This window comes from Bombus vosnesenskii, unplaced genomic scaffold (assembly GCF_011952255.1).
Source record: "Bombus vosnesenskii isolate JDL3184/JDL3185 unplaced genomic scaffold, Bvos_JDL3184-5_v1.1 scf7180000013262, whole genome shotgun sequence".
Classification (NCBI taxonomy): domain Eukaryota; kingdom Metazoa; phylum Arthropoda; class Insecta; order Hymenoptera; family Apidae; genus Bombus; species Bombus vosnesenskii.
Genome location: NW_022882922.1, coordinates 1572376 through 1595748, shown reverse-complemented (window position 1 = coordinate 1595748; position 23373 = coordinate 1572376). Strand labels below are relative to the sequence as shown.

The window sequence follows — 23373 nt, the reverse complement described above, 5'->3', positions numbered from 1 at the left end:
GAAACTGTGATAAATGTTAACGATGCTACTCATTTTCACTATTCATGAAGGAACAAGTACATAAAATTTCATTCATTTATATAGTTATTTATTTATGTATAATAATGGTTACGCTTGTAAAATACAAACAACAAAGAATACCTAACTTTCAAATTATTGTAATAAATATAATCATATATCTATGTTTATAATAGTGCTGCTCTCTATGTGATACAGTGCATTTGATGTCACTATCTGTTAGGGAAAATGATCTTGGAGTACACACCGTTAAATGTTCTACCATTGACAAACACTTCGTGTAATTATACCTTTTCATCTATGCGATATGAATGTATGTTAGTTGATTAGAAACAAATTATTAGAGTTATGAATCACAGCCAGCTCAAGGTGCCTTATGGATCAGTAAATAAGTCGAACGCTGCAAATGCTATTTATAATTAGCTAAAACGTAATTCCATTACGGTATGTATGTAAAGACTGGAGACCATTATGTTTGGTGTGTCATTACTACCGTACGTTTTACTTCCAAGTATAATTTTCCCTTAATTCCTATTATATACTTTATACGTTCATCTCAACACTACCGCGATGAAAACGGACTCTTCCGTTGTAAATATTTATTAATCATAAAAATTCAAAGTAGATAGTGTTAACAGTGGAGATTCACCGATCTTAAATATATATATATTTTGATTGTACGCTATTGACACCAATTAATAACGTGTACTACATCTGTCGCGAGTAGTGATAAGATGATCGTGAACGTGTAATCGCATTCAAACATGCATCTGACTGATTTTATACTTTTTCCTTTTTCCCTTTTACACACACATATGACACATATACACACACGCATACATACTCACACCCTCTCTCTCTCTCTCCCTCTCTCTCTCTCTCTCTCTCTATTTCTTTCTCTCTCCCCTCTCATGTTCTTCTCTCATTTAGACGGTATTGCATAGACTATGTACATTGCACGTACATACAAGTTTCTTCTAGAAATAACGTTGTATACCTAAAACTAAGGTTGAATTTCGGTAAAGCGTTATTTTATTATATTTTTTTCATACCATTAACAACAACGTACATGTAAATGAAGTGAATTCTTGGAATATTGAGATTGGATGTTAGTGTTCACTTTTTTTTCTTCGTTACGTTAGATATACTATAGTATTAGTAATGTATTCGTTTTACAATTTACTATTCTTACAGTTTGCATTCGCACTGGTTGCATTTCTTTTCTTTTTTTTTTTTTTCTTTTGAAATCCGATGAATTTACAGCGAGTGCATTGAGATTATCGTGAAAACGTTCGTTTCTAGGTATACAAACGAAAAGAAAGAAAAATAAAAGGAGGAAAAAATTGTGTACTTAGCATGTGTCGTTCCTGACAAACTGATCTGTCCATGAAATGCAGAATTGAACTTTATAAAGAAAACAACGTGCTGGCGATAATCAAATTCGATGAAAATTTCTTAACAGCTTAATTGTACGTACGCTATCCGAAAATGCGTTCTTGAATGTAAAAGGGCGGAAGAAATCGCGGAAGAAGGTAGAAAAATGAGAAGAGCGAATTATTTTGAAAGATTACGAATATATGGCACAATAGGAAATAACATGCAATGGGTGCGTTTATATCCTCCACATATCAATTGATTTATTGAATGATTGGTTATTTGTAGAATGAATAGGGTTAAATTATTGTTATTTGGAGGTCAAATTGGTGAAGAAGAAGGAAATGGAAAAGTAAGAAAGGAGGAAATGCAATTGCTCGAAGGAAACGTAGAAATGTCTAACGAAAGTGCACCTTTCGGTTTTCCAGGACGTGATAAGAGAAAGAAAAAAAAAACGTTTCAGTGTAAATGTAAAAAAAACATCTAATTGTTGCGTGAGCGATACGACATCGAAAATTTTTGAGTATTCGAGCACGCAAATGATCGACGAGCTTCATGTCGCCCGTTGTCGTCGTCGTTGTCATCTGAACTGGCACGTACAACTTCTATTGCTATGCGTAATAAGGATAATTATTTAAAAAAAAAAGAGAGAGAAATAATATAATAATATTAATAATAATCATAATAATAGTCAATAATAATAATAGTACTAAATAAAACTGATGTGACAATAATAATATTAAGGATAATAATAGAGATAATAATGACCAAATGAAAATAAGAATATGCATCGCATTTTTAACATTTCGTTAAGTCTACGTGTTCTCGAGTAAATTACATATATGTGGCGCTATGCAAGATACATCACAATATAGTTACACTGTACATTCAATAGTATTGACACTTTTTTTGCGTCGGTCGATTTCTCCCTCTCTCTCTTTTTCATCCTCTCAATACCGTTCACACTCTCGTGCTTTCTTTCTCGATCGACGAACACACCGCCGACGCAGTTGTACAAATTCATGTATATACATAAAATAAATTATTATCAACATTAAGCTATCCTATCTGCCGCCGGCCGCGGTATTCGAAAAGCACCCGACGAAACGCGGGCACAGATATATCGAGGATACTGGCTCTCTTTATAAAATTATATTAGGTACCTTGTATAGAATTGCACTGATTATAAATAACAAAAAAAAAAAAAAAAAGAGAAAAGAAAAAACGGTGAAAAAAGAGATGTAGAAGTTATCGAGTTTTTCACGTCGAGCCAACTCTGCCGACCCGGGAACCGGAAGGGACGTCATATCGCCACAAACCTCCGGTCCGCGAAAACGCTATTTGGCACATAAGTATTATCACATCGAGCTCCCGATTTTTCCAGTTTCGGTACAATTCGTTTTCCCGAATTACATACGAGACTTTACGCCCTATAGTTCTATATTGTTTTTTCTCGTTACGAGACGGTGCTCGTTTTTTCCTCCTTTCCTTCCTTTTTTTTCTATGATATCCACTAACATCACGGTAAACAACGGTCTCTAGATTCTCTCGATCGGCTCCCATCAGGTTGATCGTGCTTTCACGAATTCGCACAACTCGAAGGAAATGAAAAACGGAGAAAAAATGTAACAACGTGTGTCCGGAAAACATCGAAAAACAAAACACACAACGTCGTATTAGAATTTGATTATTCGTTCGTTTACATCGTTTACAATAAATAACGCTAATTTCCCCGTCCGTAATTTTACGCAATAACATTGTACTAAAATTGACGCCGCGCGTGTCCCTCTCTCACTTTCTCTCTATTCATTCTTCCTATACATACACACTTCCTTTCCTTCTAATAATACACTTCGATTACTTCTCCTTAGATTTTGGTTTTTTTTTATTTAGAAAAAAAAATTCTCTTCATCTTGCCTCCGCTTAACGCTATCTCCGCTTAACGTTAGGTCCATAAATTAATCGCGAAAAATACTATAAGTACTATAAGTGTGTTTTTAGACGCGAAACGAAGTGGCCACACACCCCTGTGACTCGAGCGGGTTCATATCGCGTGACGGAATGTGGAATTCCACATTTTCTTCTCGTCCTCTGTCCCGGTCCTCGTGCGATACACCGGATATCAGTGATTGCATGTGAATATGAAAAAAAGGACCGTCCGCCGTGAACGTGGGATAACTATACGATCTAATAACGCGTGTTGCCGCGTATACTCGGAAAACGCGTGATGCTGCAGGATACTAACGGACCACAGCTTTTTCTTTTTTCTCTTTCTTTTTTACTTCTCTTTTTTACGTTCAATTTCTTACATTTTATCTTTTGTTCATTTTTATTTCTGTCGTTTCTATTTATCTTCGTTTCTCACGTATTGACACGGCCGACCGGAATGGCGTATCGCTATAGACGCGCACGCACACGCACACGCGCATACACACGCAGACAGACAGACAGACACACACACACACACACACACACTAGAAGGAATAGGAACAAGACTTTTTTGGCCGCTCATCGTATTTTCGTACACACACTCACGCACGTACACACAGAAATACGTGTCGCGATCGTCTCGCGGTGTGTTGAAACGCGGCTCATACGAAACACGATAGAAACGAATTCGATCGAGCATCGGCGGGAGAGTGCATCGGATCGATCCTTCTGGCGCGCGCGCACACATGTGACACATGGCAGTCTTACGAAAAATCAGGTATGTGTGTATATATATATATATATATATAAAATGTGTGTGTATATATATATCGTTTTATATTTGTATTTATTTACCTCATTTATTTTTTATGTATAATTCTAGCGTTCATGTTACTCTGCGCTCCCGCGTACGGAAAACACCCGCGAGATGGATACCGACATACGTTGACACGCGAATCGACGTTCGTTACCTGATCGAGAATTCTACTCACGCGCATATCTCGTTACCTAGAACGTTACCTAACGACGATTAGACCTTATCGTTCGCAGATTTGCGCCGCCTTGGTCGCGGTTTTGATTACACCAACGGAATATACCATTGGTAAACTCTCGTGCCGCCGTCGTGTTCATTGTCCCGTCGGCATGGATCAACCGTCGCGCCTGCTTTCCCCACCCCATTCCTCTTAGTAATAGCATAAGCAAGCAGGAAACCATCAGAGCTCCGCACGATGCCGTTATCCACGTCGAGCTCACGTTCACCGGTGTCCCGTGAATCGTTCGACGTACATGTATACGTAGCGCATAGCGAGAAAGGGTTGGTTGGCCGATATCGGTCACGTGACTCTACATCATGACACTCTGTCCCAAAGATTCGAGTCGTGATGCATATGTCCGAGTTACGCACGATCTTTCAGCCATGTGTGCACGAGCAACGTATCTCATAACGAATCGCGCGACATATTGGGCGATACGATGACGCGACGACGGCGGATCCAAGGAAGCAGGACACATCGCCGCTCGAATCCGCGGGAGGGCCTCCACGCGTCGTACGATGGCACAGAATCGTTATATATCACAACCTCTCGAGCGAGGCTTCGAAACGCTCAGTCACTCTTCGAGAACGTTTTTCTATCCCCCGACAATCGACTACATATATCGTTCCCACGTTCCTGTTCACGCGACGATACACGCGTTCATGCGTATATATTCCTTTCACGCGAACCACCAGAAGTTTTACCAGAACAACTCGTGGCCGAGTCTCGACGTTGACGCTGCTGCTGCTGCTGCTGCTGCTGCTGAAGATGATGCTCCGGGCGGCCATGGCGGCTGACCCGGAGCTGCGGTTCAATCTTCGTCGTGATGTCGCGGACTGGCGTCGTAGCCACCGATCGAGCCCGAGTTCTCCGGCGAGAAGTTCATCATATCCGACGGCGATAAACTGTCTTGCGTATAGTAGAACGATGGATGATCGGAACTGGGACCAGCCGCACCGCCGTTCAACATGGTAGCCGGCGGCGACACGCTAGGCCTTGCCGATGGTCCGGCCGCCCCCGTTCCCGGATGATGTTGCGTGCTAAGGTCCGAGCCCACCGGAGACAGGAAGCTCATCTCTGGCCCGCTGTCACGACACCAGAGCTGCCTCATTTCCTGCCGTCGTTGCCGCATCAGCGACTTATACTCGGATATGCGCATCTTCTTCCCATCAACGATGCAGGTGCGCTTTGGTCGCGGCCTGTACCTGTAGTCGGGGTGTTTCTCCATGTGCAACTTCGACAGCCGTGATTGTTCCTCGTAATATGGTTGTTTCTCAGAGTTCGACATCGCTTTCCATCGAGCACCTGTGCAAGTAAAAGGAATATCGTTGAAGATGATCGTGAAAGCGACACTGGCTTTCTAATGTAGGAAGAAAAGTCTATTCTATTTATTATATCTATATATAAAAGGGAGTTTTAAAAAAGCGTTTCTGCGAGGGATGGTAATGTTGGGAAATTGAAAATTTCGAGAATCACAGGATCGATCCCAATGTTTGCGTTATATCACATTTGAGGGGCACGGGAAAAATACGACAGAAGCGATGAGATCTTTAATTTAAGAAAATCATGATTGAAAATTTCTTACCGAGTATTTTCGATATGTTGGAATTATGCATGTCCGGGCAGGCTTTCAAAATTTTCCTACGCTCGTCCTTGGCCCACACCATGAACGCGTTCATAGGCCGCTTGATATGTGGCTTGTTCTCACCCTCCCTCTTCTGCTGTCTCACCATTTTAGCTGAACAGAGAGAAGACGTGTTAGATGTCAACGTCGCTTGGCTTCCTCCCGTGAGAAGCGAATCTGATTTCGTGAGCATCACCTGGCGCTCTCGAAACAAAAGCGTAACGTCAGCCTCGTGGCTCGTCAAAAGACTGCTTACCTTTTTCCGTTATGTCTTCCGGTACCTTGTAACCCGGCTCCCGCCACACTGTAATTTCAGAATATCGCAGCATGTTATAATTTGCAACAGCAACTCCGAGCAGATTATGAGAAATCATCGGAGCGATCCGAATGCAACATCGTTCATCGAATGGGTATCCCTTTTTACGGTTTATTTATCATATCGTTACAAATAAATTATTTTTAATCCGGATTTTAATAAAATTTAGAACGTCTAATAGTTTAACGTCATTTTGTCGTATTTTCCAACAATCTAATATTTCAAATACCAACGATGTATTTACAATATCCTCTCAAATTCTTTTAATTTCACAGCTGTGTCATTACTTTTTCGGGTCGGCGATAAGGCAGTACCAATAATACTATTTCGAATTAGCAGAATAATGAAAGTAATATAGCGCAAAGGATGAGAAAATGTATTTACTGTGGGGCGTGGACAGATAATCCTGTTCCTCCTGCGCAGCCTCCTCCCGGGAACCGGAGTGCTTGATCGGTCGTTGAGTCTGCGGCGACGGAGGCATTGCACCAGCACTCGGTGGTATCCCGTAAATGCCACGCATAGCGAAATGCTTTTCGACGGCGGCAACCGCGGCGGCAGTCACGGCACCTCCTGGTCCAGCCGCTTCGTCTTTGGCCATTACCTTGCCCACTGTAATGATATGTCATAAGCCAGATAAGAAAAGATAGAGGGAAAACATTTATGGCAAAATCAACGTATCACGCTAACGTCATCGTCTTGTCTCATTGTACAAACAAGCAACGATATACCGCGAGGATTGCACCATCGACCGTTCCTCTGATGTTAAGATGTTGGGTTAGGTCTTTACTGGGTGAGACATTCGATATCGTAAGATTATATCAAAGGAAAAGTTTATTTTCAAGTTATCGAAACAAGCGACGAACTGATTAGCTGAATTGAAAAATATCTCTCTCAAGCTTTCTTTTTTATACCAATTATTAAAATAATATTGCTTCCTCTTTATGTTTCATACTAGTTCCTGTGCTATTTATACTTCGTACTTTATACTAATTTACTTGCTCTTTTTGCTAATTACTAAAGGTAAACAACATTTTTATGCCGCAAAAACTATACACTATATCGATCCTTCTTTCAAACAACATTTCTATGTTGCAAAAACTATATATGATATCGATGGTTTTTTCAAACCAGGAAGCCGACGAGGAGAATTTACGCAGCAATCTAATATCCGAGTGACAGCTCGTGGAATCCGCAGGCTCGTTTCTTCTTCTGCTTTTTATCCCATCGTTTTCCCCTGCCCGTGTCTTTTTCCTCGAGGATACGCGGTGCACCGAGCCTTATCTTAGAATCGCGTTACGCGTCGTTGATTGTGCTTTAAACCGAAAGCAAAAACCGGCCGCGAAAGGGAACAGGTTTACTTGAGGGCAAAAGAAAAGAAAAAGCCGATCGCGAACAATCAGGTAAACGCGCGCGCATACCCGAAGATAATTAACCGTACGTTTCTGATCCCGCCGCGTATTCTATGGGGTATTGATCGAATTTTTTCCGGTTGGTCCCCCACGGCCTCGCCTGTCCCCCGAAAAGGGTACACTTTGTCGCGTTTATAAACGCCAACGACCAGTGAATTGCGTTTACCGATCGGACGAGAATCGATACATCGATATTCTACTTTCGTGCGGTCGATCGGAATTTCTATCAGACTCGCTTGTACTTTTAATGATGAAATTCATCGTGATATCTATACGAACCTCGTTAAAGCAGCCATCCGATTAAAGCAACAGATGTTTCGAACGTAACTGGATGCTATTCTATCATGGTTTCGCTAGTTGTTCTTCCATCGTAATAGTAACCATTTTTTTATTAATTAAATCGCGACGTACGAAAAAATAAGTTTGTAATTCTGATTCACATTTTTGTACATAGTAGACCTCTTTATTGTTAAGGGAGTTACGTCGAGTGTGTAAAAGATGTCTATTTTGTATTTTTCACGGTGTATGGATGAACTATTTCAATTTAACGGAAGATGTTACTTACTTGGCGAGGAGAGGGTGCTCAGATGAGGTGGCAGACCTGCATAAGGAAGGGTTGTGAGATAATTCCGTGGCATCGGTAGACCAGGCGGAAAGAGTTTCGGCGCGGTCGCCGCGACTGGTTGCTCCTGTTGACCGCTACTTCCGGCCCCTGTCGAGTGCGAGTCGCTACCAGGTGACGAGGAAGATGCCGTGGCTCCCGACGACGAGGATTTCGGCTTGGTGAGGTTGAGAGGTGCGTCGAGATCCTGCAGAGGAGGTGCGGTTGGTGCTACGGCGGACGAGATCGGCGTCGGCGACGCTTCCTTCTCCATCTGCGTGGTCATTTGCGCGAGATGCGCCGTCGCCCAGCTCGGTCCTTCCCGGTGACTGCTGATCATCTGTAACAATCATCGTCTATCGTTTATTTCTACGAAGATCTTGACAATATGTCAATATTTCTGTGCCTTTTCTCTCTTTTCTCGTTTTATACGTCGCATCGACTACTACAAGTTCAGCCTGTATAGTTACATTTTTTCACATGTTTTTATAACGTAAGAGCAGCGTCTAGACTTATGCTATGATTTATAATGTTTATTTGTGACAAACGATTTAGATAATACTGTGGGATGATGTAAATAATACGTGCAAATGATATCGTACAAGACGTGAAGTACATTCGTAACATCGAGACGTCAAGACATGATTTTTTAATGGAAAAATAAATCGAAAATGGACAACATCTCCCCCTTGAAAAAGTCGGCTTTAAGAGCACGTGGTATTCCCAGTATGTCTGTAAATTAATAGGAATAGTTCAAAGCACTGTAACTGAATGCTTAAAATACCGATCTAAATCAAACGCATACTAACTGTTGCCAATGTAATTTGCGGATCTACCTCTCGCAACGGTCGAACAACTTTGTTTGCTACCCACGACGGATCACTGCCACCTCCGCCAAGATCATATTTTTAGTAATAAATTTTTTCCCAAGGGAGAAAACCATCTCGTTAATGTGACGTTTATACCGCGCTGCCTGCTGATCGTCGATCGACGCGCCTCGAACCGTGAATTTCCGCGTTTCCAACTTCCTTTTTTTATGCCGTTTATCAACCCACTTCCTTGTCGGTGGCGCCACCTATGTCGCGCAACGATGCTATGTGAATTTTTCATCGGATCGAGCGGATGGTGAACCGCCTTTAAAGTTTAAACGCTCGGTGCTACGCGTTAGGTGCGCGTACACGAGGCTTGGTATAAACGTTGATCAAAGTCGAACGCAGGAATGAGCGGGGAAATTAGGATTGCGCTGGGTTTACGTACGTTAGCGATCGAATTGATATGTTTGTTGGTGGTGGTTGATGTCGACGTAGCCGGCGGTGGCGGCATAGGCGATTGCACCGGCAACCCTCTGAGCTGTTCGAGAAACGGTAGGAACATCAAGGATTGCGGCCCCGACATGCTCAGCTGGCTCTTTGTCATCTGAGCCTGTAGCTCCTGGATGTTGTGCTGCATGATGTGCTCTTGCTGCCGCTTCAAGTGCTCCGTTTGCATCCGTTGTATCTCGATTTGCTTCTGCGAGTCGACGGTCATGTGCGCAGGATACGACTGCAAAGCCATGGGACGAGCAATTAGAGGGATGATGAATCACGTTGTGGCGGGCAAAAAACAGAGAATGAAATTTCCCTTCCATCTTTGCTTTCTGGAAAACGAAAGACAGCGTAGCCCGCTACGCTCGGGTATTCATTTTCTGCTTTTCAGTTGGAACGACAAGGACGAGGAAATGTAACGTGGGAAAAATTGTTAGATTCACGGGTGGTTTAATCTTTCGAGGAAGAACGACAATATTTCCCTTTATTCCGTTTTCCTCGCAGCGTAACGATGTTGTTTCAGATTCGTTTCGAAATTCCAATGGAAAATTGATAATTAAATTCTGTTCTTAAACAATTTCGTATAAGCACGATCGAGTGTCGTAGAAATTTTCTCGACTACGCACGGCATAAAATGTAACGAAGACAGGCATAAGTATATTCATATGCAATTTACACGTTCAAGAGGAAACTTCGCAATGTGTTAATCCTACAAATGCATTATTATCGCACAAAGTGTATTTGTAATCTCAAAAATACCTATACATTTACGAATTTCGTTATTCTTTTCGTTAGAAAGATAGTGGAAATAGATGATGACCTGGACCTGGATGGAATGACCTGACATCGATTCTCACAAATAACTGCACATGTACGTATGTAAAATAAACATAGATATTGTAATATAGTCGAAACTAATCTAAAACCATGATACAAGCTACGCAAGGGACAGTAATATTTTTCCACAAACTTGCCGTCGACAAGGCAGCTACGCGATTTATTACCGTATAATTTCCTCTGTAACACCGATAACGACAGCGTCGATACGCTTTCGCAAACGCAAGCGCAATACATATTTTAACATTCAAACTATAATTTAATCTCCATCGCGTCAAAGTTTCAGCTATCGTTATAAACCTAGTTTTACCAGGTTATTCTACGCGACTATATTTTCCACGGAAATCGGGACTAAAGCTCCATTTTTCTTTTTTTTTTTTTTTATCTAAGCATCGATTCACGAAACCAGTTCCAGTCCAAGTTTTCCCAGAAAGCGTAATAAAAGACGCGATCGACGCACCACACGAGGCATTGACTTTAATTATTGGTTATCGAATGCGTAAAACGGAAGCTAGCTCGAGCGAGAAAAGAGCGACAGAAACACGAACGTTATTTGCCTCGAAGTGATAACGCGACCAGGAAGGAATCTGCCAATTTTCTCTTTTAACCAACGTTCTTAATCGTTCTCGTCCATACTTACATAAACGTACCTACTTTAGCTGTGTAACATCGATGTCAATCGCGAGATATCGTCCAGGCAAATGCTGGTTTGATGATCCATCGAATATTCCGCAAAATATAACAAGCTCGAGTGATATTCACGGTTTATTTCCCACGAAACTTCCGACTCCGCTTATGCAATGTAGATAGTGCGGAACGCATTATTTATGCTTATGAAAATTTCGTATTATGCGCATTATTAATTCACTCGCGAGCGTAACGTAACCACGCTTAATCTTTTTTCTGTTTTCCATTCTTTTCTTTTTCACGCGCCCCTGGTGATCACCGCCGCGACGATCGTTCGGAACGGATTCGACTCATTGTTCCGGCAATTTGCATTGAATGCCCGTGAAAACCTGCAGCAAGCGATCTTGAACACGTAATCGGGCCGATATTTTCGATTGTTCCGTCATTGTCGCACAAACGATTCGTTGTATAATCCGAATAGGGAAACTGGGATGATCGGCGCTTGCTCGGCGCTTTTATTGCGTGGGTGTGACGCTCGAGTTTTCGTGCTTCTAGCCGTGTTTCGTGAGTTAATTTAAGTTTTCGCGAATCGTCGAACGTTTCGTTGGGAATGTTAAATGTAAATATCAAGGAATGCGGACAGGATTTATTATTAACGCGTTCGTGGCTGGTAATTTTAGGGAAATCCTGAAGTAGGAAACCGCAAATTTCTGTAATTACGACAAACATAGCAACTTGAAGAGTTCCCTTCAAATATCATTTGGAGTCGTTGACGTAATGTTGCGGTTGTTAATATGTTAAACAAGAGATATTAACATTCGGGGGTGTAAGTAGAGGAGCGAGTAAGCAAAGTTATACGAATGTTGGGGAAAATCTGGTTCTAATTTAGCATCGAAACATGCGTGTTGCAGACTAATCTTTGGGAATAGTATGTGTTTCAAAGTATACGGAATTTTTAAAAACAAGACTAGTAATTTTAATGCAACGTTACGAATAGAAATAATATCTTTCTAGTTAAACTAGTCGATTATTTATAGTTCTATGGAAGGCGAAATAATATTAATCATAATCATCTACGTACAAAATATTTGAGTGCACATTGTATACAATAAATCCAATATCCAAATTTACATCCCCGTGCAGTTGTACAAATTTCCATACCGCGGGGTGTAATGATATTCCAGATACGCACGTAATATTGTACGTAACCCGATAATTAGATAATTGATTATTTGCTTCGGCGTTCCAACGAAAGTACAATTTTCCTCCGATGCTTTTCAAGAAGTACAAAGTAAAAGCGTGTACAACGTTGACCCTTTTCCTGTGAAAGTAGGACGTAAATACACGCCCATCGTGGATAGCCAAGGGTTAAGGTGACCGCGGTTGGACCGGTAGAAACCGGGCCGAATGGAATATTTCTTTTCCAGCGGTGTCCATTAGTCAGAGGCGACTAGGTGCCGCTATTAATTCAACGAGACAGGTTTTCAACGCGGCTCCCGTTTCCACCACGGTGTAACAATTCAACGTGGCTAATATCATTGTACTTTCCTACGACCTGGCTGTGGTCCAGATATGCTTGAAGTTTAAAGTCTATTTTAGACGATAAGGAAGACGTTTATTCATCCAGCCTGGGCACCAGCTGAAACGTCACATATGCACGATATTAAGCGCGCGAGCAGGTTCCCTCTCCTTCATTCGTTTCTGTATCCTTCTATTTCTCTCTCTCTTCCTTTCTCTCTCTCTCTCTCTCTCTCTTTCTCGTTCTCTCTCTTTGGTTGCCTTTCGACGCGCGATTATTAATCCTCGACGCGGATTGTAGAAGATCGCGAGCCATGATTTACGATCGCCATAGGACACACGGATTCGTTTGGATAAACCGCTTGTATTCTTCGCAAAGGGTCGTTTTTCTTTTTTTCTTTCTGATGAAAAAAGAAGGAGGAAAGGAGCAATGTGTTCGGTGTTTGCCTTTCCTTGCAAGAACGTTACCATGTGACTTTCGACTTTTTTCAGGGGAACCTGATGATTCACGTTGTCGAGATATGAGAGGAAAAGAATGTAAAGTGTTAACGGTTTCGTGGAGTTATTTATAATATTTGATAAAAGCGAAGCAGAAGTCAAATTGGTCAATTTTACTGTTTACAAATTCCTCAATTTTAATGTCACAGTATGTGAATGGGGACTATGTTCTCAGAAACGAAAAGATTTATTTTAATGGAAATCAGTTTGGCTTCCGTGTAATGACGATTTGTAACAGCAATGCGAAATGTCGAAAAATTCATCGATTTATCTGTTGCGTGGTCGTAAATGTGTTGAACGATAGCGATTATTTGTTAGAGCTTGAAAGACGAGTCACCAGTTTTCTCGAGCTCTGTTCTTGAATGAACCGAGCTAGGCCACTTCATAAGGGAGTGCGCCTCCAAAAATATCACCACCATGAAAAACTGGCGAAACGATCGAGAAATATCACTATTCGCGCATTCTTGTCACGATGAAGGCGTCTTTTCCTAATAAATCTTTTTTGTCCTCGTTATACTTACTCTTTTTCTTATCATTAAGCGTAAAAATCATTTGCTTCATAGAAAGCTTCCAAGTGATTCTAAATATACATGACATTACATGCGTAGTGAAATACTTTCTAAACAATGAACATTAAATCCCTCGTCAATATCGTTACCATTCATTTCTAGTAAATCTAACTACAGTATCATTAACTTTCTAGTACCATTATCTTCGTCTACCGTAACAAGGAAATGGTTGCTACTTCTACTTAAAATCTAGACGATACAAATTCCTTCGAATACGGTCGCCATTAAAGAAGAAAACGATAAAAATATCCCCGCATTCGCTCATAAACAACGTTCAACCCACAAAGATCGTTGGGCAGATCGTTGGGTACTTTTATCGAGTACATCGATCGACGTATCTTTCGAGAGTTAGGCTTCATTGTTTTACCTGCATCGATGGTACGATATTCACGTCTATCGGTAGGATCCGCATATTAAACAGCCTCTGTATGGAAATGCACTCGTTAGCACTAATTATTCTTGCGGCCGCGCTAATTGCCGCGTTGTGTGCGCCGTAAAAAAACAACACCGTGAAGATCGCGAGAAAAACCGGCCGGACAATCGGTTTTTTTCCATTCGAGTCCTGTTGCTTATGGAATATTTCCGATGTTCAGGATCGTAACGACAATATTGCCAATAATAACGGATAACATTTTTGCTGGCAACGAGTTGGAAGAGGCACGCTTGACTCTCTGGAAGATTAACGAAGATGCGTGGTACCGATCTTTGGCAAACTCTCGAATAAAATTTTACATTCTGCTACGTTTGCTATCTTTTGTCTAAACGTATATTACCATTTTCGATAGAGTATTACATTTTACATCGAATCGAACATTACTTTCAAGGTACAAGTTATCGAACAACTCGTAGTCTTATCGTATTTTAGTTTCGCATCGTTATATCGTTAGCAAACGATATTTAAAGCAACTAATGCTTTTTCAGACCCAAGTAAGAACAACAATAATTATTTTCCTTGGAAGCAAACAAAGTTCTGGTTGTAGAGAGTTAAGAAACGACGCGGTTGCGTGCGTTCATTAACAGATTCGTCGTCTCGGTCGTGTTAGTCGTGGTTTGGTGCGGCGACACGAAAACGCGAACAATGCCCGACGTCGGACAATAAACGGCTGTGCAATTTCAGGAACCATTCTAACGGCCTCAGCTATAATCGGCATACCGGCACCACAGCCAATGGAACTTCATTATTCATTTGCAAAGTTCAGTTATGCCGATGATACGTATCCATGACAGCTATACCGCCCACAGTGGCTAAATATAAACAGGCGGGGTGCCAGCAAGTTCCATTCACATTCACATCCACACACAAGGCGACGCGCTCGCCGCTTCAGTAAGTGAGTATAAGAATATGAGGAGCCCCGTTCTGAATATGCATCCGCGCATTGACGCCAACTGCACCGCCTAAACTTAGCCGTGCAATTACTGAAACATACCTACCCCCATAATCGCTCTTCTGCCGGTTATCTCTGCCGCCGCTGTTTTCGATCGGACCACGCGTATTCAGCCGCTGTCGCCCGATTTATCGATGCATTCGCGATGCGTCGAACCACGAGGTGTCATTCTACTTTGACAGCGTTGAGCTTGATTTCTCGTCAAGACGAGGCGATCGAACAGGACAGATATTGAAACGACGCAACGGGATGGTAATTTTAAACCACAGTTTTGACGAACGTTCGCCGCTTGACCTGGTCAGTGTTGACCGCGCGTCTTTCAATAGGATTGACATTCATCTTACCACTGATAACATTATCAGTTTCGGAATTTTTTCCCATACAAACGACGCGGAGTTTGACGAACTAAAAACGCGTGTTATGGAGTTCGCGAAATGGTCTTTCGTCGCGGCCGCGGCCAGCTAGTAACGAAAGACGAAGGCTAAAGGCCACGAAATTTGAATCTAGATTTAGAATCGGAGCCACTGGAGTGCAAGGGGACATGCACACCAGGGATGACGTAGATCCACCGGAAGCGGTTCATACTTCACGTGCGTTATAAAGACTGTCACTGTGGCACTGTCTAAAATTACGACGGGCCAGCCAACACAGTGGCTTGAATACAAGCCTAGCAAAAGCTGGATCGAAGATATGTACAATGTTTGCCGGACGATATACCGATCTTTTTTTTCCATCCCTTTATATGTATATACATATGTATGTTTTTTTGTCTTTGCATTCGAAACATATCGCTATGCATTTTACCCCTGCCACCTCCGAAACTGTCACGCGAATCGATCGAACCAGACGGAAAACGAAACTCGAACGAAACGCGGATTCCCTCGTGAAATATGCAACGCGAAACAAACGAGCGCCAACAGAGAGAAAGAACGGACGCGACAAAGAGGAGCCGTTGGCCTGCACTCTTAATGGAATTTTAAAAGAGCGAAGCTAGAATTCGACGACACGCAGGGGTGGCCTGGGGGATACATAAATTATGGACCGCTTTGAACGGGATTCGCTCGGTAGCTCGCTTCTCCCGTTGCTGGCCGCTTCTGCAATGAAACTTGTGAATGCGGAATCTAGGGCAACCGGAAGCGGTATTTTCGTGGCCGGGCTTTTCCACCCGGGGAACAGCGCGTTATTTTGCCAGGAAGGCCCACCGGCCATCCAGCACCCTGATAGATTCTTTGCCTCGGAACCATGAAAAATCCAAGTCTTCGACAACGTGCATCGATTCCGTGGCGACGCTCGCGGGACGAGAATCGTTGCTGGATTCTTGCTCCACGCGATTCCTCTTCGCGATTCTATTTGTACATTTATATTGGCTTTTAGGGTTTGTTCTACTGGATTTCTTTTTAACTCGATGGTATCACGATTCGTTGATAACGAAGTTTCTGATATCGAGTTTGTCACTTGTTGGCAGAATTTTCGATATGATCGATTTTAGAGCTTAATCGATTACCGAAATACTTTTATAAGATAAAAGAAACCGAAACTTCTATACTCGTGAAATGTACAACGTTTTATCGTCGAAAAAATTCTATTCAATTTTATAAGCAATTCTCGAAGTGTTGAAAATATAAAGCTTTCAGAATTAGAAACAGGAATATTCATCCGTACAAAGTAACATTAGACAACAATTAGTCAGAGTGAATTATTCTACCATTACTGCTTCTTACCATGAAATTATACTTTATCTTCCGTATATAACTCACTTCTCGTTTCTCTCGATTGCCAGCAGTGTATATCATTGTCTGTCAAGTTTGAAAGACATTAACTGCCTCGTCGCGACAGATCGTAATATCAATTTGCAATAACTCTATCAAATTTGAACGAAGTTTGCTTCTTGCTTTGCCTCTATTATCATCGTCATTGACATTTCCTCCCACTTTAAGCGTTTCAAAAATTTTACCTTTTTTCCACGTTTCGTTATAGGCGAGAGATCCCTTAGGACAGAAAATGAAATGGCTATTTCGCGTCCCTATACCCCAACCCATCGTTGCTACGCCCTTTGACGGAACAACATCCAACGATAAAGAATAATTTGTTTAAGCGGAATCACAGGAACGACGCAAACGGAGTTCGACTGACTACAAACGGCGGGCTCCCCGTCGGTCTTCTGGTTCCGAGAAACGCGTGAGCACGCGTCAGAGGCTATACGTTTGGTATCGACATCGCGGAATCCATAATCATAGATCACAGAGAGAGCGAAGCACACACGTAGAAGACGGTAGGCAGTGCGGCGATACGCTGCAACCAAGATATTTTCGGGCGACTTTATTGGCCGATGTTTATTATCTATTCCGCCGCCTCTAATCCTTTTGATATTCCCCATCGGCGGATAAACAAATTGCACGATCACCGCGCGGCGTGCTGCGAAACCTTCTCCCGGGGTCAGCTTCTCGAAAGCGGTAATATTAATAATTCCCTTTGCACCGCCGCGGCTCTATCGACTACAATATTATCCGACTAAACGGACCCGTCTTCCATACCGCTGCAACCAATATACACACCAGCCTTTCAACCACGTCACAAAGACGACTTTGTTTCGTTTTCATCTGGCGCGACGTCGCTTCTCACCGATTGTGCTCGCGTCTGGAGAACAGACCGCGTTTGCCAATCTTTCGGATGGATTAGATATGGTTACGTGCAAACAGTACGATCGACTGACTATGTTCTTACTTGTCTGTTCGCCGTTTTGTACATGTCGACTCCTTCCTTTTTCTTGGCAAATAATTTCCTTAGCGAATAGACAATTTGTTAAATTCACGAACTCGAGATTTATTAGGAGTTTTAACATTTTTGCAATTCGATATGAAAGATATATGTGATAGGAGATTGCTTTTAATCGATATTCTTGAACGACTTGTTCTATGCAAAAATTCTTGTATGTAGATACACCGAAGTAAAATACGCACGGATGTTTGATAAATTAATTGGTTTTCTAAAATTGTATTCTGTAGACTGTACTGTACGCTGCCACGTTCTACGTGTGTAAGTAGAATTTCTTTTTATTTAGTTATACATATAAATGGCACGAAAACATAGTAGATTGTAATATCAAACTTGCGATGCTGATTTACGGGTCAAGTGCACTAACTGTATATAAATATTATGACTATGAGTTGTTGATATCGATATACACGTGTCATGTTTCTCTGTCATGAAAAAGAAAATGTTATAAGTATGCGGTGAAATTGTAACTATGTATTTGTGTGAAATGTTAACAATAAAACTGTTTGTCTCGGAAAACATGCTGGATGCTTGTTTTGACTTCAGAGAATTCTCTCTATGAATAATACTTCCTTATTGCAATTATTATACATACATCAACATCAACGCCGACATCGATATATATTTTTCACAGTGGACGCAAAACAGTTTCAGGAGGATAGAGGAAATCTTTCTTCGATTTATTCTAAACGAAAGCTGAACCCCCTGACTGGTGACGCGGGAACTAAATGAGGCGGCATAGCATGAAATAATATTTATGCTTCCGGAAACGTACGGCGCCTGTACGGCACGAAGCTCATAACTCATCGGCAGAATGTATCAATGAACCGTAGAATTCCTTTAAAAAGCGTGCCATTCGTCTTATTGTAAAATTGTATTTAAAAATTGAATCAATCAGATCAAACACATACATTCTACTTAAAAATTTCACTTACAGTAATATTATACGTAATCGATAATCATTTTATTTTGACTTAATATTTAATCCTTTTATTATTAATACCTACTAATATATATTGATAAAAGATTACTACAAATGTTCCAACGCTTTCGCGAGCAACTATACGTTATATCGACGCTCGTAAATGTATCGTCGAACGCATCGTAAGATTTGTGTGCGAGTATTCAGGAATTAGACGTCAAAGTAGATAGATCAACTTAACAACTACCGTTACTTGAATCCTAATTCCACCCCAAAAATCTCTTCTCTGGGGCACTCGCTGCTCTCGTTAGAACGCTTTAACCCGCGTATCTCAGGAGTACGCGAACGTAGCATAGCACGGACCACACGGTAAGGCGAATAGAGTTATCGTGTGTTCAGTACTGTTGAGCGTGTACGGCAAACACCGCGGCTGACGTTAACAGCGCCGGGAATACTTTATAAGCGCGCCGGTTTCATCGCCTTAAACCGCGCACTCCGTTTTATTCGCTGTCCAACGCCGCGTTCTCTTATCTTTTACGATTCCCTGTCCACGCGTTCCACCTCGTCCATGCGAGCTGACACGAATACCGTGGCCGACAGCGAGCGTGTTCAAGCGGCGTTCGCACTCTCGAAATCGGCGTCGCGCACGAAACGATGTTTGTCAGCGCGTGCTCGGCCGCTCGTAAACATCCTACCAAACGTTCATCGTGGTAATCGAACTCGTGTAATGGAACAATGGATAACGGGTTGTCGACACGAGTTTATGCAATCGAAATTATGATTCTGTTTGACTTTCGATCAGGAAACGATTTGTCAACGATGTGATTTTGGTGGGCGGTGAAAGAGATTTAGAAGTCGTAAATTCAGTACAGAATCACAGAGAATAAAGTAGTAGATTATAATCTTGTAATCATTCAAATTTATATAAACACGTGACCATCGACCGTGTCGATCATATGTATTCAATGAGCACAATGGTCTAATAACTTTGCCACAATAACTATGTAACCGTGTAACTTTTTAATAGTGGTTTGATCATAACCATATAACTGTCGAATTGTGTTTTGACGAGACTGACTTACCAACGATTCAGATAATTTATCAAGCACGAGAATATAAATAATTAAAATTTCAAGAGTTCGCCTGAATTCTCCGCTAGAGTAGTATACCGTTGAAGGTTTTTACGCGAATAAACTTTCTGTCCGAATTAGGGGTAATGGGGTTACTTATACGAAATTGTGACGTTATGATAAAATATTGAATACTCCATAGACATACTCTGCTTTGGTTATTCTCATCCTTCTTAATCAGATGCTCGCTTTATTTATACTTTTAAAGTAGCACATAGATACGATATATTATAATAATTCGATATTCTATCCTTCATAATCTCCATTCGATTTCCCTTTAGCTCATAGATGTAAAACAAATTCGCTAAAAGCACGCGTTCATTCGCCAAACCGCAAGGAAATTCCAAGTAGAATCAGACAAGGCGCGTCAGCCTACACGTTCACAACGACACACATTATACATATTTCTGTTGGACGTTCTACACGCTGTACGTATAGCATTCTTCTTTTATTTTATCGGGCCACGTCTCTGAATCGAGTTGCTTCCATACCCGATGGTCCAGGGACTGCGAGTTGCATTAACAGCATTAAAGATCGTACGATGATGGTGCACGGTTGACAGCGGATATCGAGGAGAATATTCCTCTTAGCGGCTGAAAGCTAGAGACGCGCGTCGGTCGAAATAAGCCGCGACGATGACCCGACTGTCAGTAGGATTATTGTCTTTGGCTTCTTATCTCTGACGGGGAGCTCTTTCTGCGAGGATCGTCGTACGTGAAACGACGGACGTGGCTCCCTTGGGACTGGGGGACGTCGGGACGCGACTGAACCAACCCCGTCACCTTTCGAGCAACTGAGCAGTCCTATCGTTGCTACCTCCTTTTCGTCACGACTTTTCTTCCTTTCTTCGCTGTCGTCGCCACTCTTTCTCTCCCTCAGTCTTTCCCCTCTTCTCTCTTTTCTTTCTCTGGTTATCCTCTTCCGTCGATCCCTTTTTTCGCTTCTTTCTCTGCTCTGCTGCCTTCTTCCCTCCGACAGCGATCCATCTCAGACGCGTATTACCAGCGACTCTTTTTCCGCGCCCAACCCCTTTTCAACGGACAGCCGCGAACACAGCTTGCGTTTTTTTCGTCTTTGTCCTATCGTCGCTGTTGCCGTCAACGTTTCGCCTCTTCTCGAGAGGATTCTCCTTCTCGTCGACGCGGTTTCTTCCAACCGTCAACCACTACACCGTTGCTCTGCCATCTTCGACACCTCGATTGGTTTATGGGAACGTGGCGACGTGCTCCGTTGTCGTTACGACGGACGTATCGCCGAGGAGTGCATTCCTCGTGAGAGTGTCGACGCTGTTGTGACGCTCGATTTGAAAAAATATTTATTCGAGAGGAGAACGATGGCTCTGAGAGAAAGCGAGGACGTGTGTATATGTGGTTCTCTTCTTATTGGTTCCTTTTTTGTTGGGAAACTGTCGAGTTATCTGTGGGCGATGATTCGTCAAAGAGGTATTCGCAAATTTGCTCGTTTTGCGAGAGTTATATACGCTGAATATGAATTGTTCGCGTATAATTTGGCATCAGTCAGAATTATTATGCTATAGTTTTAGACAGCGCTGTTTCAGGTGATATACTCTCCGGTCGAAAATAATCTTTCAAATCTAAAATAATCATCCAAGGCCAAAGAGGAATATACCTAGCGATACTATTTGGCTACTCCACTGCTTCGTTTGTTGTCTTTCACGTTCATTTGTTTTAAGAGTTTGAAGCGCAAGCTCGTAGAAATACAACTTTTACAAAAGGCGTAACAGTATTGCAAAAGCTGGCATGTGTTGTTGTTTAAAATTATAAAACTGACTTGGATAAATTAATTCTGCCATATTCGTACTTCTTCTTTCATCCTATACGTGTATCAAACAACAGCCCGAAATCGTTCGTGTTACATTATGACGAACAAGCTAAATTAACGATATAACGTAATCTCTAAGCGTAACGCAACGCGAACAGCTTAATTTAGATAATACTATTCACTCAGTTCTTATCCTTTTGTTTTCCATTTACCTACTACCCTACTAATTGTAAATACTTCAGTCACCTTTGAATAGCATCTGAAAACAGCTGTCCACGCAACGAAATCGCTACGGATTGGGTCACTCGTGACGTCGTTTACAGCCGGGAAACCAAGGGGCATTAACGTTCTAACACCACCGTTAACGAAGACAAAGTAGAGGAAGCCTCTTAAGCCCCGAAGCTTAGCTCGAACAGTACTGTTTTAGATGCTACAGCATCCCATCCGACGTTCATCGTCCAACTCGAACAAGTCGATTGTTTCACTCGCGCGTATCACGTATGTATATGCCTCTTTAAATAACAACCAAGACATTGTCAAGAGATTAATCAGTCGACCAGTGATGATACAATCGTCTTCTCTGTGTTACTATAGTCGATTGCGAACGAATCACGTGAGAAGCAGAACCGAACTTGTTTTCCAATAACTGACAATGTCGCTATAAACTATAAGGTATCGAAGGTATTTTAAAAATGAAAAAGTAATGAACCATCGTACCAACACTTTTGTATTAATAGTTTCTATTCCCATCTCTGTTCTATTCAATGGTCGACCAATGACGTTCTTTCTTGCGCGACACTGACTGTATCCGAATACTACGCATACGTCCTCCTAGATCGTAAATTCGAATTCTTAGAACCTTAGAAGTACGTAACCAAGCGACAGATTCGACTTCGAATAAATTCTCGACGAAAATTCGATCGTGTAACGTTACCACCATTGGGTTCGTCGCGCGACCTTACAAATCGTCATCCAACGACACCCAACATCTGGTAATTCGCTCACAATTAAAACAACGCTGGAAGATGTCGTTTCCTCTCGTCTCCGCCGCCTAGAAAGTGATTAATTCCTAACAAGGCGAGCTTTGCTCTCGCCACTTGAGCGACCACCGCGGCACACGGGGTTGAGAGGTAGCGCGAGATCGGAGAAGGACGAACGAGTGGAGAACGACGGAGTAAAAAAGGAAAGGTAGTGAAAGAGAAAAAAGACAGAAAGAGAGACGGTAGAAAACACTACAATGCGGAGCGCCCACCTAGCTACTACCACCACTACCCCACAACCTCCTTCCCCCTAGTTCGAGCTCCTTGCCAAGGGGAGAGGTACAATAAACAGCCCCTTGGGTTCCGCCGACTTTAATTAATTTTATATGTGTTGCGGCCACGCGGCCGCGAGAATGAAGTCACAGGGCACCACCGAGCTGTGTTCCTCCTCTTTATTCTCTGGCTCTGCCCCCTCGAACTCCCAGCAGCCCTCGATATATAGTCGCGTCTCCGTTTCCACGGTCTTTCTTTCTCTCATGGTAATTCTCCGTTGGTTGTTCGAGCCGAGCCTCGTGTTTCTCGCGCAGAGAAACAGAGAGAACTCCGGGGATCGCCACTCGAGAAGGAGAATAATACCCAGGATGCACGTGCCACGGTGGACTCTCTTCCTCTCCCCTTGGTAAACCGCGATTGTAATTCATCGTTCCGCGACGTTCGCGCTTTTCTTTGTACGCCAGCCAC

At 42.3% G+C, this 23373-nt stretch overlaps 1 protein-coding gene across 5 annotated transcripts in view; it reads right to left on the bottom strand.

Annotated features, from left to right (window-relative positions):
• Positions 1-1255: 1255 nt before the first annotated feature.
• Positions 1256-23373, bottom strand: part of LOC117230969 (transcription factor SOX-6) — a 324156-nt gene continuing 302038 nt past the window's right edge. For 3 of the 5 annotated variants that reach the window (XM_033489084.1, XM_033489249.1, XM_033489167.1), the window contains 6 exons: positions 9563-9847; positions 8270-8645; positions 6680-6904; positions 6236-6283; positions 5941-6093; positions 5167-5660 (listed from right to left, as the gene is read on the bottom strand). In XM_033489084.1, coding sequence (XP_033344975.1) covers positions 5167-5660; positions 5941-6093; positions 6236-6283; positions 6680-6904; positions 8270-8645; positions 9563-9847 — 1581 coding nt within the window. Of the gene's footprint in view, positions 5661-5940; positions 6094-6235; positions 6284-6679; positions 6905-8269; positions 8646-9562; positions 9848-23373 lie in introns of all 5 variants that reach the window. The other 2 variants (XM_033489001.1, XM_033489336.1) reach the window with 2 other exon arrangements.